The sequence below is a fragment of the Lacerta agilis genome, chromosome Z (genome assembly GCF_009819535.1).
Source record: "Lacerta agilis isolate rLacAgi1 chromosome Z, rLacAgi1.pri, whole genome shotgun sequence".
Lineage (NCBI taxonomy): Eukaryota > Metazoa > Chordata > Lepidosauria > Squamata > Lacertidae > Lacerta > Lacerta agilis.
This window is the reverse complement of record NC_046331.1, coordinates 3,468,144-3,492,688: the sequence shown is the minus strand read 5'-3', so window position 1 is coordinate 3,492,688 and position 24,545 is coordinate 3,468,144. Positions and strand designations below refer to the sequence as shown.

General features: G+C 46.1%; 1 protein-coding gene across 1 annotated transcript in view; it reads right to left on the bottom strand.

Annotated features, from left to right (window-relative positions):
* COL27A1 (collagen type XXVII alpha 1 chain) overlaps positions 1–24,545 on the bottom strand; it is a 247,580-nt gene that overhangs the window by 21,725 nt on the left and 201,310 nt on the right. The window contains exons 40-49 of the mRNA XM_033137129.1: positions 24,467–24,520; positions 23,724–23,777; positions 16,956–17,012; positions 15,204–15,257; positions 12,754–12,807; positions 12,015–12,068; positions 11,030–11,083; positions 10,214–10,321; positions 7,866–7,973; positions 3,580–3,687 (exon numbers count right to left, since the gene is read on the bottom strand). Coding sequence (XP_032993020.1) covers positions 3,580–3,687; positions 7,866–7,973; positions 10,214–10,321; positions 11,030–11,083; positions 12,015–12,068; positions 12,754–12,807; positions 15,204–15,257; positions 16,956–17,012; positions 23,724–23,777; positions 24,467–24,520 — 705 coding nt within the window. The remainder of the gene's footprint in view (positions 1–3,579; positions 3,688–7,865; positions 7,974–10,213; positions 10,322–11,029; positions 11,084–12,014; positions 12,069–12,753; positions 12,808–15,203; positions 15,258–16,955; positions 17,013–23,723; positions 23,778–24,466; positions 24,521–24,545) is intronic.

Below are 24,545 nucleotides of genomic sequence, written 5' to 3'. Positions count from 1 at the left end.
GGGACTGAGCAACGGGAGCTCACCCCGTCGCGGGGATTCAAACCACCGACCTTCTGATCGACAAGCCCTAGGCTCAGTGGTTTAACTCACAGTGCCACCCGCTTTATACACACACACACACCACGAGAACAACGCTTTGCATGAGATATTATGGGGGAAACAAAACAGGGGGCCAGACAGCCAAGGGAAAGTGCTGTTGCTGCTTCCTGTGGTGGGGGCAAAATGTTTTTTTAAAGGAAAATAATGACGCCACAGCCTCTACTACCAACTGCAGACACCCACAAACCTGGAAGAAAATTTTGTTTGCCCCGAAGATAGTGGTGAAATTCCCCATATTCTAATCATGTGCTAAAAATAATTCTACACCCGCTGGGAAACCCTGCCTGCCCAGTTTCGTGTCTGACTCTGCATCATGTGCGCCTACGTTTTGAAGGTTTGTGACACAGAGAGAGCCCTGCCAGAAGTCAGTATTAAGTGCAAAGCAGACAAACATTTCCAAGCAAAACACAGCCTACATTCTCCATCCGCAGGACACAGTTTTACATCTCCTGACCTTTGCACAAGAATATGGGAAAGTCTGCTGGAACGTTTGAGGGGAAATGGGGGCCAAACGACCCTAAATGAGTCACAGAAATAGCGAGGTGGAAAAACTCTTTTATGGCCTGTGAAGTCTTCGGCCTCAGCTGCTGCGCTCCACCAATTATTCCAAAGGGGCTTGTTCAGCCTGGTTGTAAATGACTCAGAAGTCCAGGGTTTCCACTATTTCTGCTGAAAAACTGTTCCAGAGTCCTAACATCCTTTGGCATTTGGGAAACTTTGCTTGCCATGTTCCTGAGACATGCTTTGGCAAGGCAAGGCTTGTTTCGAAGCTAAGAAGTTGTGAGTGACTTTCCAAAGGATCCATAAATAAGAGAAAAATAAAGTAGCAAAACTTTTTTTTTTTAATTTCAGGTAGGTAGCCGCGTTGGTTTGACAGAGTCGAAAAAAATAAAAAAATTGTCCAGTAGCACCTTAGAGACCAACTAAGTTTGTTCTGGGTACAGTGGTACCTCTGGTTAGGAATGGGATCCGTTTCAGAGCCCTGTTTGTAACCTGAAAGGTCCGCAACTTGAAGCGCCGCGTCTGCGCATGTGCGCGACGCGATTCAGCACTTCTGTGCACGTGAGTGATGTCATTTTGCGCATCTGCACATGCGCAAACCGCCAAACCCGGAAGTAACCCGTTCCAGTACTTCCAGGTTTGGTGGGTTCGTAACCCGTGACGAACACTACATGCAGCGTTCGTAACACAAGGTACGACTGTATAAGCTTTCATGTGCATGCACGACAAACTTAGTTGGTCTCTAAGGTGCTACTGGACAATTTATTTATTTATTTATTTTTAAAGCCCTGAAAAATAAAGCACTACTAAATTATTTTCTGAAATTATTTTCAGGAGGTAGCCATCTTGTGTCACCTTAAAAATGAACACATTTAACTAATACACAAGCTTTTGTGGACTAGAGTACAGTGTGTTGGTACATGTGGTGGAAAGAGAGGGCAGGGGAGAAGGGTAAATAATGAGGTCAGAGAAATAGGAAACGCAGAAGGTACAGGTTTTGGAACTTGAATGCATGTAAAAACATCACAATGCACAAAACGGCACTGATGAAAGCATAAACATCCTTGCATTAACGTGCCAATTAACATCTGTAGTAGTGGGACAAAACAGCCGCTACTGTCACTCAGATCACAGGTGATAGAACTGAAATTCTTAATAAGCCTTAGACCAGAGATCAGCAACCTAAGGCCCATGGGCCGGTTCTGGCCCATGAGCTTCCTGGAACTGGCCCATGGCTGTTCCATGGATCGGCGTGGGGATTCCGTGCTTCCCCCCCCCCACGGCGCCATTTCTCTCTCTCTGCGGTGACCATTTCCAACGCACTTCTAGGACGGAGGAGCACCCGTGCGCATGCGCACACGCTATTTCCAGCGTTCTTCCAACCTGGAAGAGCGCCGGAAATCGCTTGAGCGCACGCGTGGGCGCACACGCTGCGGCCCACCGAGAGGTCTGCCGGAGAGTGGACTGGCCCAGCCTCAAAAAACGTTGCCAACCCATGCCTTAGACACATGAGTTTGGAGCCAGACTTGATCATGCTTAAGAGTAGACCTGCTGAGATAAACAAAACTTAAATGCGTCATCATGACTAGCTTAGCATGCTGTAGGCATGACTGAAGCCCTTTTCAGGTGTAACATCTTTGTCTTGCACATAAAAGGAAGGCTGCAGGGAGAAGCATTCTAGTCTTGTCCCTTTGTGAGCTGGATGGCAATCTTCTTAAGTGGGGAGTCTCCATTGCACATCAAGGCTCCCCCATGCATTTCAGAATCCTGGAAAATAAGGCCCTGAAATTCTTGGGGAAGAAGCCACAGCTTAGTGGTACAGCATCTGCTCCACATGCAGAGGATCCTGTGTCCAATTGCTGGCATCTTCAGGCAGGGCTGGGAGAAACTCCTGGTGTGAATCCCTGGAGGGCTGCTGCCAGTCAGTGCAGGTCATGCTAGGTGAGATGGGCAATATAAGGCAGCTTCCTACAGTCACAGAGGCCATGATGAGGACTAGAGGCTCTCTCCTTCGGTCGCCATTCCAACTCATGGAAGGCAATGGAAACAGCAAGAGGATGTGTGTGGACAAGTGCATTTGTCTCTACCCCCCTCCAGCCCCCAAGTGAACACAAAGACATAACACCCAAAGAGGACTTTTGACTGGATACAACCCACAGTGTTCACTTGAAGGAGGGCAAGTGGCATGTCCTCCCTTTTCCTCTACAGCTCTTTATGAAATAGTTCAGCTTATTCTGAGCCAATGTGGTGGTGGCCTCTGGTGGGGTCACCAGAGGTAGGGCCAATTTGTTCTGTTCCCACCCCTCCTTCCCTGAAAAGACACCACTCCCGACATGGTTTCTTCCTAAAATGGCTGCAGTCCACCAGCAAAAGGGAGACAAAGGGAAAATTGATTGGTCCAATCTGTCCTGCTCCCTGATTAGTCTGAACTCTCTCCGTCTTTCCCTTGTTTATGCCTGAAAATAAAGGTAAAGGTAAAGGAACCCCTGACCGTTAGGTCCAGTCGTGGATGACTCTAGAGTTGCGGCACTCATCTCAATTTACTGGCCAAGAGAGCCAGCGTACAGCTTCCGGGTCATGCGGCTAGCATGACTAAGCCGCTTTTGACGAACCAGAGCAGCGCACGGAAACGCCGTTTACCTTCCCGCCGGAGCAGTACCTATTTATCTACTTGCACTTTGACGTGCTTTCGAACTGCTAGGTTGGCAAGAGCTGGGAACGAACCACGGGAGCTCACCCGGTTGCAAGGATTTGAACTGCCAACCTTCTGACCAGTGCAAACAAGTATGGAAATGGCAAACTCTGGCTGTTTGGATAGTTGAATCAGCCATCTGTACAGCGAGGTTTGGGCATAATTCTTTGTGTTCAGATAAGTGAATTTGCAGATAAGGAGCATTCTGATAGCAGGACCTATGTGAGTCATTTAAATTCCTTGTCCCAAGAATGAGAGCACTTAAGAAGAATGACACATCTACTTACCAGCTGCCCCTTTGGTCCTGTCTCACCAGGGGGTCCAGGAAGTCCCATCCCACCTTGGTGGCCTCGTTTCCCTAAAGGGCCAGCCTGCCCAGGCAACCCCTGTTCTCCCTAAAAAGCAATGGAGAGTGTCAATATCATTCAATGGAAAAAAACTGTTCACTGTATACCACACAATGGCACAGGTGGCTAAGCTCCTGGCAGTACTGCGGCTAAATCTGATGACTAGAATCAAAGATTCACTGAGTTGGAAGGAACCCCCAAAGGGCATCTAGCCAAACCTCCTGCAATGCAAGAATCTCAACGGAAGAATCCCCAACAGGCGGCCTGAGGGAGGAGTGGTGGAATGCCCCATTCCCAGTTACAGAAATAATTCCAGGGACTCACACACTGCTGACTTCATTTGAATCCAGCACCTACAAAGTTAACTTACTGAGAACCTGAAAGCCTGCATGCTGTTTGAAGACATTTTGGTTGGCCTTCACATGGTACAGCCATAATGTGGATTTTGGTTCTTTCCTGTACTTATTGGCCAACTAAGCTGACTTCTTTTGATTTTTTTTTTTGTGTGTAATGGAAATTATGTCTCTGATCTTGCCACACACCCTGAACTTTTGACAAGCAGTTTGTCAGAAAATAGGCACATTCCCTGGTAAGCCAGGACAACTAGGAGAACAGAGATGTGCCAAGAGGCATATCAGACTCTTGCGTCACACTTGACTGTCAGCCTGTTATTCTAGCTGCAGCCCGTAGGGGGCAGCAACTGCCAACTGAAAAGTACCACATTAACAAAAGGATAATTGATCCCTTATTCACCCCACCCCCAACCTCTCTTGAAAAATAAGCAAGCAAGTGAACAAACAAACAAACAAACCAAGAGGAACTGTGTATTTATTGCGTTAGAGCTGCAAATCTTGAAACCTCTGGCTTTCAGGACATGGAAAGATTGGGTAACTTTAAGGAAAGGCTGTAGCTCGATGGTGCAGCACTTGCTTTGCACCCAGAAGGTCCCAGGTTCAATCCCTGGCACCTCCAGGTAAGGCTGGGAAAGACTCTTGTATGAAACTCTTGTGAAGCACTGCTGCTGGTCGGTGTAGACAATGCTGTGTTAGATGCGCCTGACATGGTACAAAACGTTCTCTGTGTTGCCATTCGATTCAGCCCCTTTATTGAGAACCATGAGGACTGGGAGCTTAACTTTATTTTTAAGTGAAGGTTGATAGATAGCCCAGTAATAGTAAAACATCCTGGGCATGCAAAAAGGTCCCAGGTTCAATCCCAGGAATTCTCCAGGTAGGCCAGGGAAGACTCTTCCCCGAACCACTAGGCAACCACACCGGGGGGGGGGCAAGGAGGGAATATAAAATGCAGGGGGGGGGAAAGATAACTCAATGCCAGTGGGTCAGGTGAAAACAAAATCGAAAATTCTTTCTAGTAGCACCTTAGAGACCAACTGAGTTTGTTCCTGGTGTGAGCTTTCGTGTGCATGCACACTTCTTCAGAAGTGGGTCAGGTGGGTTCTGGAGAAGGCAGATATCAAATTTACTCTATCAAACACCAGGTTGGGCACCAGCTGAGGCAGCAGTCTGCTCAGGCTGCATGAAGTGAAGCTGAACTAGGAAAAGTGCATCCAGCTATGGAGCTCTTTTCCCATTGAGGTGAGGCTGGCACACTCTGCAATGTGCTTCAGGTGCCAGCTTGAAACTTATCTGTTCTTGAAAGCCTTCTCCTGAAAATGACCAATACTGCATCTTTTGTGTGGACATGCTGAATTTTAAAAATGTTTTCTGTGTTGGTTTTTGTTGTTTCAGGGGTGCAGCATGGGTGAGTGGGTGCCAGGGGGCTGTGGCCCTGGGTGCACATTTTTTTAGGGGGCATGATTGAAGCACACCCACACAGGCACCCCCAGTGTGGCCTGGCCTGGTGCTCCTCTCTGCCTGCCAAGGGCTGTGTTGGCTGGCTGGGCTTCCCCCTGCGTGGGCAGGCAGGTGGTTCAGTGCGGCCCCGTTATGCTCTGGTGGGGTGGGGTCGCTCCAGTGGCGGTGGTGGCAGTGAGGACTGGGCTGGAAACCCCCCCCCCTTGCTCAGCATGAGCGCTCCTGCCCAGCGTGAGTGCACCAGTCCTCTGGTTTGTTTTGCATTGATTTTAAATGCTGTGGTTTGCATACTGACACAGATATATTTATATGATGATAAGGTGCAGCGTAAAAAGATTGAGCTAACTTTTGGCCTTGTGAAGGGAGAGTCAAAGGAGTTTTGGCTCTATGGAAATGCAGCAATCCCCCAAAGCAGCTGGGGTTTCCACTGCCAGACACTGGAAGAAGTCCAGTTGGGATCTTGGTATCAAATGCCTTAGCAAAGCAGCACTTCTGGAAAGCTCACAGACAAAATAATAGTAAGAAAAAATTGTGTGTGTGGGGGGGTGAAAAGTAAAGAAGATGGTGGGGCTTTGCTGATTTTGCCAAGAGAAGGGATACAGGAAGAGCTCCTTCCTCAAGATCATTTGCATCTACACATTCTGTAGTGAAGCGGCTATTGTTCCTCCTTCTTGTAACTGAAAACACAACAGGCACGTGATTGAGAGACGTATTCACACAAGATTCTGTCTTGATTATGTTTGTATTTCTACTGAGCTATGTATTTATCCACTTAAGCCTAGATTTCTTATTTTATATTTAGTAACACTGAATTTATTATATGTTTGCCACATGGTTCATTTTTGCCATTTAAAAATTTACTGTATTTTGTATATTTGTATTTCCAGTTCTCTGCATTTTGATGTTTCAAATGTTTGCTGTAAGCTGCTTTGTGCACAGCCTGTTGTGGAAAAACGGCATATAAGTAAACCCAATCAAGGGGTGTGTGTGTGTGTGTGTGTGTGTGTGTGTGTGTGTGTTTTTGAAGAGTTTTGATTTCCCAGTTCTCCTCTGCTGGCTGTGCCTCTACGTTCCTCATACTGCTTGGGCATGAGGGCTAAACGGCCCGATATGCAAGGAGCTGCATGATCATTTCTCCCAAGACTTTAACTTTAGAACAGCTACAAAGGGTATGGATTTTGATCAGAGCTGCAGTGATGTCAGAAACTGCCAGGGCCAAATCTGGAGAACCACAGACTCCAAGTGCAACTGCCCTGTGTGGTGAACTCATGGAATTGCATTTTGGATTATTATCCTGTAAAATGGTCCCTTGTGAAGTGGTCCTTGCAGGTCCCACCTACCCACCCTGCCCGGCCATTGGTCTTTCGTAGACAGGGAGGTAATTTAAAAGCATGCCTGAACTACTTAGCATTTAAAAAACAACCTCTAAACAGTGTGAAATATGAAAACAAGACCAACTAAACAGTAGCAAAGTAGCAGAGGGCTGGGCAGCAAAGAGCAGGTGGAGCTTGGGGCAAGTGGAGTCAAAGGCCACAACCGGCAGACTCACACTTCACACACACACACACACACACACACACAGGCCCCACCTGCACTACACATTTAAAAGCAGCACCCCATCACTTGGAAGAGTCATGGCTTCCGCCAATGTCTGTAGTGTGGATGGAGCAGAGTTTAAGTTCTATGAAGCTGGAATGGGGTAGAAATAGCAAGGCTAAGGGGGTGGAGGGGGAGCATTTCTGTACTGTACTCCAGGAAAGGAAGTCCTTTCCTCCCAGCACACCACAGAAATCTGATCATGACTCCCTGCTCCTGCTTTAAACCAACACAAAACTACACAACCCGCCTGCTCCTCTTCACCTGAAGTGGTGTGTGATCTAAACTCCTCTCCATTGGAACAGAACTGCAGCAGCAGCAACAGAAAGCGTCCTGAATGCATTCTAATTGGTCCAGGGACGCCAACCAGAGTAAAACTGGGGAGAATATATCAAAATGCTTGCTGTGGATGGGTTGTGGACACTGGCCTGGAACGAACCACATAATGCAAATTGCAGCAAATAATTCTGTACCGACTGGCAAATTGTCTTGATTCCAAAAGGAGTAAGAATATTTGGAGGATCTGAAGGCTATTTTTCAATGGGGAAGTGCTCCCCCCATCCCCCCCATCCCCACTGCCCTCTCCTTCAGGATGACGATGGGAGCAGAGCCAGGCACTGCAGACTCCAAGCAAGATGGAAGGCAGCTACTCAGAGCTTAGAATGTGGGAGAAGAGGACAGCGAAGGAGAGCTCTGACATTAAGGGATTGGGGGCTGATTCTTTGGTGGGGAGGGGACACTGCTCTCTGTGAATTGCTGCTCCTTTTGCCTTCCCACCTCTGGTTGTAAAAGCACAGGGGGAGGGGAGAAACCAACCTTCAATCCTGGGGGGCCCTGAGCTCCTGGAAGACCAAGGACACCAGGATTCCCTCTTTTCCCCAACATTCCTGGGGTGCCTTCCTCTCCATCTTCACCCTGTTCTCCCTTGAGAAAGGTGGGGAGAGAGAGTTGTGGTGTTTTTTAAAAAACATTTTAATTGTTATCAAATGGGGGTAAATTACAGAAGGGCAAGGATCAAATGACACAGAATGTGCAATAAATATTGTTTGGTGCTTACATTTCCGACAAAAAGGATGAAAAAGAAACAAGAAGAAAGGTTATCTGCTGGATTCCTAATATAACATGTGGCTGAGCACTATCCTGCATAATACATAATAAACTGGACTGTTTTCTAATAAATTTTGTCTCCCTTATGTGCATTTAATAATATCCAGAAACTTCAGCATTTACTCACTTTGCTGATATTCATTTATATTTTGACAAATGTAGATAATGCCAGCAAACCCTGAAACTAATCTATGTAGTAGAGAGTTGGGAGTGTAGTAACGCCTTTAAGCCCTAATAATAATAATAATAATAATAATAATAATTTGTACCCCACCCATCTGGCTGGATTTCCCCAGCCACTCTGGGCGGCTTCCAACAAAAATCAAATACATTAAAATATCACACATTAAAAGCTTCCCTAAACAGGGCTCCCTTCAGATGTCCTCTAAATGTCTGGTAGTTGTCTATCTCTTTGACATCTGAAGGGAGGAAGACAAGACATAGGTGTCCTGTGGGCCTGATTCCCCCCATAGGCTGCTTCCCAGCAGGGAAGGAAAGACTGCCTGCCCCATTTAACAAAATGCAGCATAGATAAAATTCCTCGCAATGGATGGAGGCTAAGATCCAGGTTCACTGGTGGCTTTCTAGTCCTTGGTGGGGAAATCAAAACAGCTGGAACTCAGTGTTACAAGAAGAATGGAGCAGTTGCTGCTCCCTAGAAACAGACCAAATCTTCTCATGTCATTTGTATAGCACAATGAATTTGCAGTAGTATCTATGACATACGGCTGGTTCATTCTTATGAATGGTCAATGTACAAGTTTTTGGTTATGGATTGGTTTAAACAAAAACAGTAACAAAGGATAGAATAAGGTAACAGGTAACATTCAACACTGCATAGCCAAATGCCTAATCAGGTGCCCCTGTGGTTGCGTTTAGGTTAAGTATGAGTGATAGTCATTTTCCCTCTTAGGTTACCAATGAAACAAGAGGAAGTGTTGGCATACTGATGAATGGGTGCGTGTGTTTCGAAGTGAAGATAATAATTTGTGTTAAAGGTAACGGTAAAGGGACCCTTGACCATTAGAGTTGCGGCGCTCATCTCGCTTTACTGGCCGAGGGAGCAGGCGTACAGCTTCCGGGTCACGTGGCCAGCATGACTAAGCCGCTTCTGGCGAACCAGAGCAGCGCACGGAAACGCCATTTACCTTCCCACCGGAGCGGTCCCTATTTATCTACTTGCACTTTGACGTGCTTTCGAACTGCTAGGTTGGCAGGAGCGGGGGCCGAGCAACAGGAGCTCACCCCGTCACGGGGATTTGAACCACCGACCTTCTGATCGGCAAGCCCTAGGCTCAGTGGTTTAACTCACAGTGCCACCCGCTTACCAACAGCCAATTATGTGAGTTGGGGAGTGGAAGAAACATGATGTCTAACAACTGTTCCATGCTTTGGAATGTTCTTCCACCAGCAGAGGCCTTATCCATACTCACTTTCCTCTGTACTTTCCAGACACAGGCCACACTTTAAAGCACTTAAAAATCTTTAAAGCACAGCCCTGTGCCTGGAAAGAGCGAGGCAATGGTTAAGTGTGGATAAGCCCAGAGATTTGGCAGCCACCCTTGCCATTGACTTTCAGGCATCTCCTAAAGACCTTTTAATGCAAATAATGCAGCTATTTAAGCTTTCTTGATTAGCCAGCCATTTCAATGGTTATTTTGTATTGCTTTGTGATGTTTTATGTTTCACTGTGCCTGTACATTCTATTGATATTTGATATGATTTGGCAGCATATAACTATTTTTATAAATAAAAATAAGTTGCAGAATGTTGTCCTGAGCATGGTTGCTACAGCAGGAGGGCAGAATATACATAATCTTGCAGCGCATTTCTATGTGCCTCAAGGCCCTCTGAGTTCAATGGGGCTTACTCCCAGGCAGCCTTGGGGTAGATGTCTAACTCAGTAGGATCTATTTGGGAGGAAGGATCCACCCAGGAGGGAGAAGGTCCAGCTGCAAGGCATCACCCACCTATAGGTAATGACCCAGCAGGGAATTATGCAGAGGCAGTGATTATAAAAATCAAGGTTGGGAACATTTGGCCCTCCAGATGGTTACCTTTTGTCCAAAGTGGCCGTCTTTGCCAGGAATCCCATCAATTCCAGGGGTGCCCTCTTGACCCTGCCTTCCAACCACTCCTCTTGGACCTGGTAATCCCACAAGACCCTGCAAATATAAAGGCATTTGTGGTTGAACTGTGAGGACATGAAAACTTGCTGCCTATTCTGCTATGCTGAAATAGGGTCACAGCAAACCAGCAGTGGGGATGCAGCAGTTGGCCTGTTTCTGGTGCTGGCACAGCTGAGCAGCACAGCGCAGCCATGACAATCTTCCCCAACCTGGTGCTCCATAGATGTTTTGGGTTACAGCTCCCATCATCCCTGACCACCAGCCATGCTGACTAGGGCTGATGGGAGTTGTTATCTGGAGCACCTAGAGGGCATCCAGTTGAGCAAGGCTGGTCTAGGTAGTCCTCCCCCCCCCCCCGCCGTGGGGAATTCTTGACAGTGTGGGGAGTTAAGATCACACACCCAATAATCCCTAGCACCTACAGTTAGGACTGGGGACACCCCCACCATCTAAAGGCCATAGGAAACCTGCTCCTTATTGCTGAATCTGAGCAAGCATCAGTTAAGTTTTCTGTTTGCTCCGATTCAGTGCTAAAATGCAAGTTTTCCCAGGAAAAGCGGCAGGGCAAATCGAAAACTGCCCTGACTGCTGCTTTCTAGGCACAAGTGGAAGTGTGGACGAGCCCTGAGTTAGATGGACCAATGGCCTGACTCAGTAAAGGAGCTATGTATGTTCAGCGGCATCACTTAACTGAGAGGTGTAGCAAAAAAAACCCCAAAAACAGACTGTGCATTCATCACCTACCGGCAAGCCTCTGCTGCCTGGGGCACCCCCAAGCCCTTGCTTTCCTTTCTGCCCCTGAAAATAAAAAAGGGAAAGGAAAATAAGTCAAGCATCACCAAAGCTCCAGGAATATCTCATACTGCTGTGCCTTGAAGTCCAGTTTCACACCTAATCATTAAAGAAACAGAAAAGTAATTTCATTTCAACACTTCAGTGTTTTGGACCAGCTCTGGGACATAATCTATCTATCTATCTATCTATCTATCTATCTATATCTGGAGGGGCTCAGCAAGTCATCATCAGTTGGGTCTTCTTAACCTTGGAAAAGGAAGTCTGCCAGAATCCTCATCCTCCACCTCTGAGCCTCTCAGGTGCTCCCTGTAATGTGGGAACAGCAGATTTGCTAGAGAGCAGAGGGGCTTTACCCACTTAGCAAATCCCCAGTCTTGCAATCCCAGATTTAACTGACACAATCCAGGCTGCCGCTGAGGCTTTTCTGCTCTTGGACTTTATTGCTGCCATACCTTGCTTTGTGGTGCTTTCATTTGATGATTGCAATTTGTTGTATCATGGGTTCTTATTTTCTATTTGACGTAGTTGGACTGTACCACATTAAGCCCATGTGGGTGACTGTTCCTCCATACAGAAAACAAAAAATAATCTAAATCCTCTGTATATACAGTAGATGTATCAGGGAGGTTAAGCTAGAATTCTTTTCCTTGGCATTCTCACTCACTCCCTCTCTGTGTGTATTTCCCCTTCAATTTAAATGTATTGGGCGCCATCCAATCAAGAGAGTCTCCACCTGTGTCCTGAAGTAGTACAGCCCATTCACAGGTCCATAATCTCTGGGAGAACTTAGATTTGTAATCATTCCTAGACCTTCTCCTTTCCAGCTCCCCGCCCCCACGAACCTCACAACTCTCTGGCTACCACATATGTCTGCTGCAAGTGGGGCAACTCTGCCAGGGTGCCTGGCTAAGTTGAGGCGTTTTTCCAAACCTACCGGATTGCCCTTGAATCCTTTCAGCCCTGGTTGACCTGGTGGTCCTGGATGCCCCTAAGAGAATAAAAGGGACAGGGTGGTGAAACTGCTTGAAAATACCCTTCTGGCAGAGATGTCTTTCACGAATCATGAAGAACAGAGATTACTGTGCCTAGGACGGTTCTAGCCATATGGAATTAGCTTTTACATCTTGTGGGTAAGATTGTGTTTGCCCTGGAAGGCGAGGAGCCATGACTCTGTGGTAGATGAATAGTTTTGCATGACCAAGGTTCCAGGTTCAACCCTTGACCTCTCTAAGGAAGGCTTACTGAAACCTCAGAGAGCTGCTGCCAGACACAGTGTAGGAAGTGCTGAGATACATGGATCAATGCCCTCACTTAGCTTAAGGCAGTTTCCAATGTGAGCTTTAAAGTTAAGCATGCAAGCACCTAAGACCTCTTTGCATATGTTTGGAAGTGTACTGCACCTCCTCTCGCAGGGTTTGGAAACCAAAGCCCAATTCCAGTTAGGACACTTACGTTGAAAACTTCAACATGCTAACTAGGCAGTAATCTGCAATAGACGCACCGAGAGCATGCATAGGATTGTGGCATTGAAGGGCAACCCAATGACCTGAGGACATGCATGTTGGTTCCATCTCCCATTTCTGTATGTTTTCTCTCCCTCTCTTCCACATACACACACCCTGGGCCATGCACAGAACAACTTTCAAAAGGTGGGCGGAGGGGGAGCTTCTTACTGGTAAGCCTTGCTGTCCAGGTTTTCCTCTTTCTCCATCAATACCCTCTTGGCCCTAAAAGGAAGTGAGAGGGAAGATTCACGTTAAACTGCCATCCGAGATCCTTCTTTCCTCCCGGGGCAGAGTGGTGAGTCTGAGCAATCCTAAACATAGAGGGAAATCAGTGTTCGAAACTCCCATTGTTCTAGGCGCATTTTGCGACAGGGAATTTCATTAGGGCGAGCAGTTTCTGAGCTCTGGGTGCAGTACTGCGACTAAGATTTCAGATTCAAACAGCAGAGTGGAAGGAAAGGAGGTCATTTTCTGCCTCCCCACTTCCAGCTACTCTCTGAAGATTGGAGAAGAGACCCTCTTAAGAATATTAGGGGGTTGGGCAGGGGAAGGACTAGACCATGTGAAAAATGAACGTAACATTTTAGCTGCAGCTCATTCATTTCCAGCTTTGTATTCTTATTATAAAAAAGCGTGCCTAGACATCCTGTTGTTGAACCCATAACCTAGGCTTAATGTGCCATTTAGCTCCTAACTTTCATATCTCAGTTTCTAACACTGAAGGAAATTTATGAGTTCTAAAGCAACAGAATGATTTGCATGGGTCAGTATGTATGTGCACTGTTGTACACTCACGGGATCTGTTCTTGCAGCTCACAACAATAACTACAACACTTGTCATTTATAAAGTGTCTCAGCTGCTAGCCACCTTACAAGTAATTGCATTAAAAGGAACAGGTTCACAGTCTAAAAAGACGAACATGAGAACAGAGGAAAAGAGAAGAGGAAGGGCTTTAGCTCAAGGGTAGAACATCAGCTTTGCATCCATAAGGCCCAGGGTTCAATTCCCAGCACCTCCTGGTAGGGTGGGGAGAGACCTGCTATAAGGCAGACCTGTAAATGCCTTTATGACTAAGGGAGGAGGAGACTGGGTTTCAAAGGCATGCAGCACGGTGTGTTCTGTAAGTTTAAATGCTTGAGGAAAGTGGCAGGTTATCAAACGCTGTCTGCAGCTGGTTGGAGCTGCTGGGAGCTGAGTAGTCTGGCAGCATATGGAAGGCACAACATTGGCTGTCCCAGTCATAGATCCTAACCATGCAGGACATGCATGATGCTCACGACACGGAAATGAAAGAAGGAGAAGGGTCAGAAGCAATTCCCCCATCTTGGTGCCTTCCAGATGCTTCGTACTACAACTCCCATCACCCCTGATGGGATGGCAAAGAGCTGTAAACTCAGTGCCACAGCACCTGCACTGCATGCAAAGGTCCCAGGCTCAATTCCTGGTAACTCCAGGCAGGGCTGCGAATGTCTCCTGTCTGAAGCTCTGGAAAGCTTCTGCTAGCTGGAGCAGTTGTGGAGTAGCAATACTGTGTTAGATGGACCAATGTTCTGACTTGGTATAATGAAGTTTCCTGTGTTCCTCTGTTCCCTGGCCACTGGCCACATTGGCTGTGAGTGATGAGAACTTGGATTTTAAAATAACTGGGGGACAGGGGGAAGGCTGGGACAATGTCCAACTGTGGTAAAGGACACTCTGTTTCAAATCTCTGTCTCAGCCATGGAGTCTAATGAGCTGACCTTAGGCCATTCACAATTTTCTTGCAAGGATAAAAAAGCAAGGACCAGGACTTGTGTTGAAGATTTCTTTGAGCCTTCTTCAGAGAGGTGCCTGATTTAAATGCAATAAAAATGTAATGGTTCTTGTCTTGTGAAATGCCTTTCCTACAGACGCTTGCCTAGCCTACATTGTAGTTCTGGCACCAGCTGGAGGTTTCACAACATTTAAAATTCTTAGGACCTTTTTTATTTTATTTATGCAAAGCAGAAATGGAAGATAGCAATAAAACAAACAATAGCAGAACGATAAACAAGCTGCAGGCAACTGAGTGATTTAAACAATTAAAAATCAAGTATTAAGATGGTTATATAGGAGTTTTTTTTATAAAAAAATTAAGAAATAAATCCAGTTATAACTATAGCAGGAGTGGCATGCCATCAACATGGTATCCTCCAGATGTTGCGGACTCCAGACTCCCATCAACCTTGACTGTTGGCCCCGCCGGCTGGGCTGATGAGAGTTGTAGCCCAAATCATTTTGAGGGCACTACACTGGCTCTTCCAGGTTTAAATCAACTTACTAACTTTACATATTCATTTTTAAAACTTTTTATAGTTATGACTATAAAATTTAATACCTGAGGATGAACATTTTGTTTAGGCTGTTTCCCTTGTTGCCTACAACAACTTGTGTCTACCTGGGTCTCCTAACGCTCTGGGGTCAAGTCTGTCAATCACATCACACACACACACACACACACACACACACACACACACACACACACTGCAATATAAAAGGCAGGATATCCCCTAGCTCAGTGTCATGGAATTTTACAAAGAGGAGGTAGCTTTTCCTAAGATGGTTAATTTCCTAACCAGGCATTTGGAGAAGGACTCACAGGATAACCAGGGTCTCCAGGCTTCCCACGATCTCCTCTATCACCAACTGGGCCCTAGAAAATGAAATGCAAGAGAGGTGTTAAATGCAACCCCAGTCCTCCAAGTGCCTGCTTCATCTCCCACATATGTCAGAAGACAGTTTACATCTGTCACCAGGAAGAAGCAGGACCTTCTTGTTGATGGCCTCTGGTTATAGGAAACTGTGGCGTGGGAAGGCCCATCAGCCTAAACCAGGCATAGGCAAACTCGGCCCTCCAGATGTTTTGGCACTACAACTCCCATCATCCCTAGCTAACAGGACCAGTGGTCAGGGGTGATGGGAGTTGTAGTCCCAAAACATCGGGAGGGCCGAGTTCGCCTATGCCTGGCCTAACCCTTATCTCCTTTCCAAGGCAGGTTAAAAGGGCTATGTGCTACTGCTCTGATTTGTTTGTAGCAGTTACCCACAAAGGGGCAGCAATGCAAGCTGGCAGTTTCAGCACCATGGAAAGCTCCAAGTGAGCCACTTGCTCTGACAAAAGCTGGAGGCGAATAGACCCTCATTAAGAATCCCTCTAGTCCAGGCATAGGCAACCTTCGGCTCTCCAGATGTTTTGGCCTACAACTCCCATGATCCCTAGCTAACAGGACCAGTGGTCAGGGATGATGGGAATTGTAGTCCCAAACATCTGGAGAGCCGAAGGTTGCCTATGCCTGCTCTAGTCACACTTCCTAAGCTTCATCACCCTCACCTGAAGAATGTGAACACTTAAGGCAGGGATTGCCAATGTGGGGTCACACCTAAAAGTCCCCCACTCACCACCTGCTTCTTCATGAGATGCTGAGAGTAGTTACTCTTTTCTACCTTGAAAAGTATATAGAGCTGGAGAAGAAGTTGGAAGAGTGACACTCCCACTTCCAGTGTGGTGTAGTGGTTAAGAGCGGTAGACTCGTAATCTGGTGAACCGGGTTCGCGTCTCCGCTCCTCCACATGCAGCTGCTGGGTGACCTTGGGCTAGTCACACTTCTCTGAAGTCTCTCAGCCTCTCTCACCTCACAGAGTGTTTGTTGTGAGAGAGGAAGGGAAAGGAAATTGTTAGCCGCTTTGAGACTCCTTAGGGTAGTGATAAAGAGGGATATCAAACTCAAATTAATTCTGCTGGATCTGACTTTAACCCAGACCCCATAAAAAGCAAAGTTTTTATGTGCATGCTTATGTGTTCTCCAATATGAGTGAAGTGGTGGTGGTGGTGGTGGTGAGGTGAGAGGGGGTGGCAGCCATGGTACTTGCTTAAAAAATCTGCATGTCCCCATAGACCTAAGAAGCTTGACAACTCTTTCCTTAAGGATGAAATCAAGCACTTCTCTTCCTTTCTGTGCCCTCTTGCCTGGCACATTCCTAGTGTTGTTGAATAAGGTGGGGTGGAATAGGCAGAGCCTGACAACTCAAGTAAATTGGGTCTGGGAGAAGGTTTTGGTGAGGTGCCTGATGCAGGTTCTGTGGGCTCCTGATTACTAGCCTCAGGCTCTGTATCCAGCACACGGTCCCAGTCCCCAACAGCCCTGGTCTGAACCAGCTCATCTTCCTTTGACTCTGGGCTTGAGGCCAGCAGCTTAGTGTGCTGTAGTTGTTAGAGTGTTGGACTAGGGCTTGGGAGACTAGGGTTCAAAGCTTGTTGGATGTGTAGACCCAGCTTAAGCCATAGAGTTTAGCTTGACTTTGAGGGGTGTCTCATATTACAGATTAGCACTGGGCAGTCCAGATTCCTTACCCTGTCTCCAGGTGGTCCAGGAGGCCCCTCCACCTTCCCATCATCACCTTGTTCACCCTGCAAGCAATAAGCACTCGTGTTAAAACAGACCATGGTTTACAATGCGAGTAGAAGTTGAGAATTTGGGGACTGGAAAGGACTCACATATACACACATGCATACAAGAGAGAGAGAGAGAGAGAGAGAGAAAGAGAGAGAGATTATAGGAATCTTGCAACTGCAACATCCCTGGGAGACAGCCATCCAGCCTTTGCTTAAATACACCCAGTTAGGGAGAGACTACCACTTCTCGAGACAGGCAGTTCCATGATGAACAGCTTAGGAAGTTCTAATTTTGGTAAGAACAAATAGTAACCAGTTATTATTAAATATCTGTATCCCTCTCTTCTACCAACAATTACAAGTAGTGTCTTACAAAAAAAGGTGAACACCCCAATAATATATGAAATATTAAAAACCACAATATTATGGCCACTAAAAGCAGCAGCTGAATTGCAAACAGCAGTGGAATGAGAATTGCAAGCTAGTGGAACAGCAAAAGTCTGTTCAAATAAAAATGTTCTGTGTGGAAGACAACAGGAGGACGCAAGATGAATCTTTGCAGGGGCGGCGGCATTCCAAACCCTTGGCACCACTACCAAGAAGTCCCCATCTTAAATACTTGCTCATGCCTGATGACAGCAGAGAGACTGCCTCTGACATAGTTCTAAAAGGGAGCCATCCCTCTCTAGATTAGATACATACCAAGAGCAAACCAAAGCAGGATTTTAAAGCTGCATAGTGAGAAGCAAACAACTCCCATTAGCCATGCTAGCTTGGGTTGATGGAAGTTGAGAGTCCAAAAGCATAACTGAACTACAATTCCTCTCATCCCTGGCAAATGGCAATGCTGGCTGAGACTATTGGGAGTTGGAGTCGAGAGGGCCAGTGCTTCCCTGCTCTTGTGCCTGTCAATCTGAGGACCTTTGGTGTCAGGTTGGCAAGCAGGGTCTCTGAGCCCAACCTCAGCCACAAAAGTTGGAAGTGCTGAATGGAATGTTTTGCATGCATATACAGGTGGGGTTTTAAGCAATTAAAAGGGGGGCAGCCCCCTTGATGTGTGGTAGGGAGGGACAAAACTGAAGATTACACTGGCATTGAAATAAAAAACATTGAAATCTTTACATGCAAATGTGATGGGGCAAGGTGTGTTGGGGAGGGCGGGAGCATGCCCTCCAACATTTCTCCAGTGAAAACAGAGGTGTCCCCTTCCATAATGATAATTTTACTATTTATACCCCGTATATCTTACTGGGTTGCCCCAGCCACTCTGAATAGCTTCCAACATATATAAAAACACAATTAAAAAATTAAACATTAAAAAAAATCTCTATACAGGATTGTCTTAAGACAGCTTGGGGGGTCATATAACTCCATACCCTCCAACATTTCTCCAATGAAAATAGGGACGTCCTAAGGAAAAGTGGGATATTCCAGGATCAAATCAGAAACTGGTTCGACTTCCGGCTGCTGACGCCATTATGGGTGGTCGTGGGATGCTTCGGCTGCGAAGCACCCAGTTCATTCCGGGGGTTAGGAGCCCTGCAGCCGCATAGCGGGGCTCCGGTTGGGGAGCGGGAAGAGCGTCCCGCTCCCTGGGCTCCCCGGCTGTGCCCGTTGTGGCTCCGAACCCTTCCCCCGCACCCCCTGTAAAGGGGGAGTGGGGGTGAAGGGACGACGGAGCCGGGCTATAGGGGACATGCCCCAACCGGGATGGAATTGCGGCGGCTAAGCCTGTGATGAGCGTCTAAGTTCTACCTGTCATTAAGGAGCTGATAAGAACCCAGAGGCTGTGAGTAATTGATTGACTCTTTGTTTTCCTGGAATGCTCTGGGGGAAAGAAGAAAGGCAGCCCGCCTCCCTCCCTTCGGCTGGTGAAAGAAATTAACTCTTTAAGTGACTGCTGCCACAACAATCAATAGAAAGTATTTGGAATTTGAAAACTGAGTCTGTTGAGATCTCCCTTCGGGGGTTAACTGGGGGAAAAATATCTCCGCTTGAAGTCTTGGTCTTTATACTCCTGCTTCGGAGAAATGGCGGCGACTTGGTGTGTCGTAGGAAAAATTTGAAACAAAGGAAGGAAGAGACAGGAACTGAAATCTGACACTCACCCTCTCTCTTAAAATGCTGGACTTCGCGCTCACACTGGCATCGAACTCAAATTTAAAGGATGAGGAAAAGCTCACTATTTTGCAGATGGAACTGCTTAATCGGAAACTACAAGTCTTGAGTGGAATTATTCATAAAAAAGATCTACTTTCCACAGAGGAGGCTTTTCAAAAGTTCTACACAATGGAATCATGCCTTGGCAAAGAGCTGGGAGGGGCGTTTGAAAGATGGTCTGAGATGGCTGGGCAAATCCGGGAAAAGCAACTGGAAATGGGAAAACTTACAATATCCAGACCCCGAGGTGGCAGCTCGGGGGCAAGGGACATGGAATTAGAATTTTTACAAGAAGAAGAAGCAAAAGAAACGGAGGAGCCCAGAATGCAGATGAGAAACGCCCTGAGGCTCGATGCGGGGTTTGCTGTGGATGCAGCCTGGATCTGTGGACACTTGGAGGAAGACAATGGGAGATTTGGCGCTGGAGAAAGACAGGAAAAGACAATGGAAAGAGGGGGAGTGGGTTGAAGAATTAAATGTATAATCTAAATGGTCTGCCATGGTATCCGAAGTCGGAGTGTGAAGTCTGTTAATGATAAGTTTATTTTAAATAAGTAAGGAGATATTGAATTTTAAGTTAAAAGCAGCATGATAAAGGATAGAAGAAATAAGTTTAGCTATAAGAATATTTGGTTACGATTTAAGGTATAATGCAAAGATTGAGATAAGTATGTTTTCTTTTTTTTTTAAGTAAAGTTAAATTTTTTACAGAGAAAAGTTGTTAAGGAAATAGTATATTGAATTAAAACCGAAGGTGAAAAGGCGGGGGAAGTCAAGCGTCAAGATTCAGAACTAGAAATTTTTTTTTTTTGTAAGGTTACAAAGAAGAAGAAGAATCCTGACTTTATGTGTATTTGTATTTGTTTTTGTATTTGTAGGTGTGGGGTTGGGTTTGTGTTATATTATGAAAATGCTAATAAATTCTGTTTAAAAAAAAAAACAAATCAGAAACTGGTTCGGCTTCTCTAAATCAGGGATTTCCCTGGAAAATATGGACACTTGGAGGGTCTGCAGGAGGGACAGATCTGGCACCACTGCATAGATAAACAAGAGAAACTGCATACCCTCACCTATTTCGAGTTACAGTGGTACCTCGGTTTAAGAACAGCCCTGTTTACGAACTATTCGGTATATGAACTCCGCAAAACCGGAAGTAGTGTTCCGGTTAGTGAACTTTACCTTGGTCTACGAACAGAAGCCAAACGGTGGAAGGGCACCAGCAGCAGGAGGCCTCACTAGGGAAAGCGCTCCAAAGTTTAAGAATGGCTTTGGTTTAAGAACGGACCTCCAGAACGGATTAAGTTCGTAAACCAAGGTACCACTGTACATATGTTTGCAAACAACAACAGTAGACTCCAGCCCCATAACCAAGGGAGGTAGTAGAAGTCTCTCTCTGGGTGTGTGTGTGTGTGTGTGTGTTATGGGGGAAGAGGAGGGAGGGAGGAATCTATTTGCCTTAATTCATGGTAGGGTTTTATTTGGGTGTCTCATGGTTGAGCCTCCCAGCTCCCATCACCCTTTGTGCTAGATTCCTATTTGGCTAAAGCAAAACTTAAAAAAAAAAGTTAAAGGAGTAAAACACAAACAAACAAACAAACCCCCCCGCCGCCGCCCCTGAAAATAGAGGTGTGGCTACAAATGGAAAATGCAGGACCAAGTGGAGGCCTCCCTCACTCTTGGCTGCCTTCCCGGGGTGGGAAGTATCTGTTTGTAATTTTTTCTAAAAAAAATCTTCCAGCTGGACAACCCCCTAGCTCTCTAAGGCCACTTTGAGAAGTTGTAAATGTACTGTACTCAATGGAGAAGCATAATTGACTGTGATGCACCATGGAAGTCCATGCCAACATTTTTAAGTTCATTTGGTCAAGAATTGCTTTTGGGGACACCAGTTCAGCTGTACCATTAAAGATTCTACTCCCTGGGCAATATGAACTCACTAAATGTCCCACCCACCCCCAACAGACCCAGTTTTCCATTCATTCTGAACAGTGTTAGAAACTCCTATTGTTCTAGGTGCATTTTGCAACAGGGGATTTCATTAGCGCAAGCAGTTTCTGGGCTCTGGGTGCAGTAGTGCGCCTAAGATTTTAGATTAAAACTGCAGAGTGGAAGGAAAGGAGGACCTTTTTCTGCCTCCCCACTTCCAGCTACTTTCTAAAGATTGGAGAAGAGACCCTCTTAGGAATATTAGGGGGGTGAGCAGGGGGAGGACTAGACCATGTGAAAAATGAACATAACACTTTAGCTGCAACTCATTCATTTTCAGCCTTCTTGTTATAAAAAAGCGTGCCTAGACTTTCCGTTGTTGCACCCATAACCTAGGCTTAATGTGCCATTTAGCTCTAACTTAAGTATCTCAGTTTCTAACACTGAAGGAATTTTATGAGTTCAAAAGCAACAGAATGATTTGCATGGGTCAGTCTGTATGTGCACAGTTGTACACTCACGGGCTCTGTTCTTGCAGCTCCCAACAATAACTACAACACTTGTCATTTATAAAGTGTCTCAGCTGCTCACTGGTTCTGATGATATCCATTTAACCAAGAATGTAAGAAGAGCCCTGGTGGATGAGGCCAAAGGACCATCAAATTCAGCATGTTCTCACAGTGGCCAACCAAATGCCTGTTGGAAGCCCACAATGAGGACTTGAGTGCATGAACGCGCTTCCTACTTGTAATTCCCAGCAGCTGACATGCAGAAGCATAATCCTTCTGGCAGAGGAGGCAGGCAACAGCCCTTGAATCTAGCCTTATCCTCCATTTATCTGTCCAATCCTCTCTGCTAAAGACATCCACATGGGTAGCCATCCAGTACCTCTTGTGGGAGCATTCCTATCTAGGAAATACAGTTTTGGGGGCACCAGAGTAGTGCAGCTGAGAAAGCACCTGGGTTCAAAATAATCCTCCCACACCTATGTAAATCGACTGAGTGCTCTTGAGACAATCACTGTTTCCCAGCTTAACCTACCCTGGCAGAGTTGCTGGAAAAATAATTGTGGGGAGAACCATGACCCCCCCCCTTATCCTGAGGATAAGATAAAAATATAATGTATAACTCGAAACACAGGTTAGGTCAGCAGGAGCAGACAAGCTGCCCACCTCAGCCCTCTGGGGTACCTTGAATTATCTGTGAGGATTGATTTTACACACCTGTTATGTTGGTGTGACTTGGCCAATTATCTGAAATGTATTTATATTGCTTTGCCACATTTGTTGTTTACTTGCTGTGCCTGTGAAGAACTTATAATTTTATTGTATGGTGTTGAACATATAGGTAAGATATGAGATGGTTTATGCGCATAGATTATTTACCTCTTCGTTCATTGTGGTTGGAATGTTACTTTGTATTATTTAGTACTATGAACTGAAGAAGCTCTAGCGAAACCTGATCAACATCCGGAATTCAGGTCTTCCATTTTCACTGAGGGACGGTGAGGAGGTGCCTGCCTGCGACCACCACCACATATGACCATGTCTTGAAGCCTGCCTGTGACTGTTCCCTCGTATAAGACTTTATGCGTTCAGTTGAGAACCATCTGCAACACTTTTTGTGGATTTGCACTGATAGGACAGGTGGCGCTGTGGGTTAAACCACAGAGTCTAGGGCTTGCTGATCAGAAGGTCGGTGGTTCGAATCCCTGTGATGGGGTGAGCTCCCGTTGCTTGGTCCCAGCTCCTGCCCACCTAGCAGTTCAAAAGCACGTCAAAGTGCAAGCAGATACCGGTAAATAGGGACCGCTCCAGCAGGAAGGTAAACGCCGTTTCCGTGCACTGCCCTGGTTCGCCAGAAGCGGCTTAGTCATGCTGGCCACATGACCTGGAAGCTGTCTGCGGACAAACGCTGGCTCCCTCGGCCTATAAGAGCGAGATGAGCGCCGCAACCCCAGAGTCAGACACGACTGGACCTGATGGCCAGGGGCCCCTTTACCTAGGACACTATTATTATTGCCAGAATTGTGCCATCAGTTTTTTAATTGCTTATAAGAATCTACAGGCTTGGACTTGCACGCTGCACTTTAGTGTGTTTATTTTAGTGTCTTTGATTGAGTAAAAATGTTACTTATATCTACTAGCCAGTTTGGTGTTTTGGTTTTAATGGATTAATTTCTGCAGCTCTCTCAGGTCTTCATGATTTTGTGTCCTTCCCCCAAATGCTGCTGAACTACAACTCCCTTCACCACCCCTGACCATTGGCCATGCTGGCTAGGGCTCATGGGAGTTGGAGTCCAACAACATCTGATGACACCACACTCCAAATTCCTAATAACAGCTGCAAACCACCTTTACATGGATGTTAAATAGTATTGGGGACACATGGTACCCTACCATCAACTGGGGGGGGGGTGAAGCACACTCACCCAGTGTTACTTTCTGAAACTGACCCTGTTGATAGAAGCAGAACCAAGCAGCACAGTGCCTCCAGCCCCTATCCCACAGAGGTGGTCCAGGAGAACATCATGGTCAAATAAGAGCACCAGGGCCATACTCTCTCTGTCCCTCTCCTAATCAATGCTATCAGGGCAACCAACACTGATTTGGTCAAAAAACCATACCTAAAACCATTTACCTTTTCACCTTTGGGTCCAGGTGGCCCGATTGGGCCTGTTGCTCCTGTGTGCCCCTGAAAGAGAATGAAAGTGCATGTCTAGATCAGGCAATGACCTTCCCTCTCCTCTAGCCTCCCTGCAGATACATGGAAGGTGGTGGTGGTGGGGTTTGGGGGCTCTGGTGGCAGAGAAATTGGGCACCTGCTCACACCCACCAAGAAAGAGAAAGGTAGGAAGCCCAACATTAAGAGAGGCTAATCTGGCACCATCACTGCATGTCTTTTGGTGCCAGGCGAAAACTTTCCTCTTTACCCAGGCTTTGGGCCATTAAATAATCTATGGTCTGTTAAATTGGGGGTGGGCATGCTATTATGATTATCTTATTATTGTGCTGTGTATTATTATTATTATTATTATTATTATTATTATTATTATTATTATTATTATTCATAAATTATCTTCTTAATGTTGTACACAGTCATGGGATCTTTGGATAAAAGGTGGTATATGAATCAAATAAATGAAAATAAATGAATATATTTTAAACTGTTTTTTTTTAATGTTGTGTTCTACATGGCTGCAACCCACCCTCAGACCTTATGGTGCAAGTGCAGGAAATAAAACAAGACCTGATAATGACAGCAGCAATAATGATGATCTTGAAAACAACCCCCGGCTGCAGAAATAACTCACATCATGAAATTTCACACTCTGGAGTATGGCTGGGAAAAGAACACACAGACAGTCCAGAGTAATGGCTTACCTGATAGCCCTTTAAGCCAGGGTGCCCTGGAGCCCCCATCCGACCTGGAGAACCCTGTGGGAACAAGGAAAGGTAACCT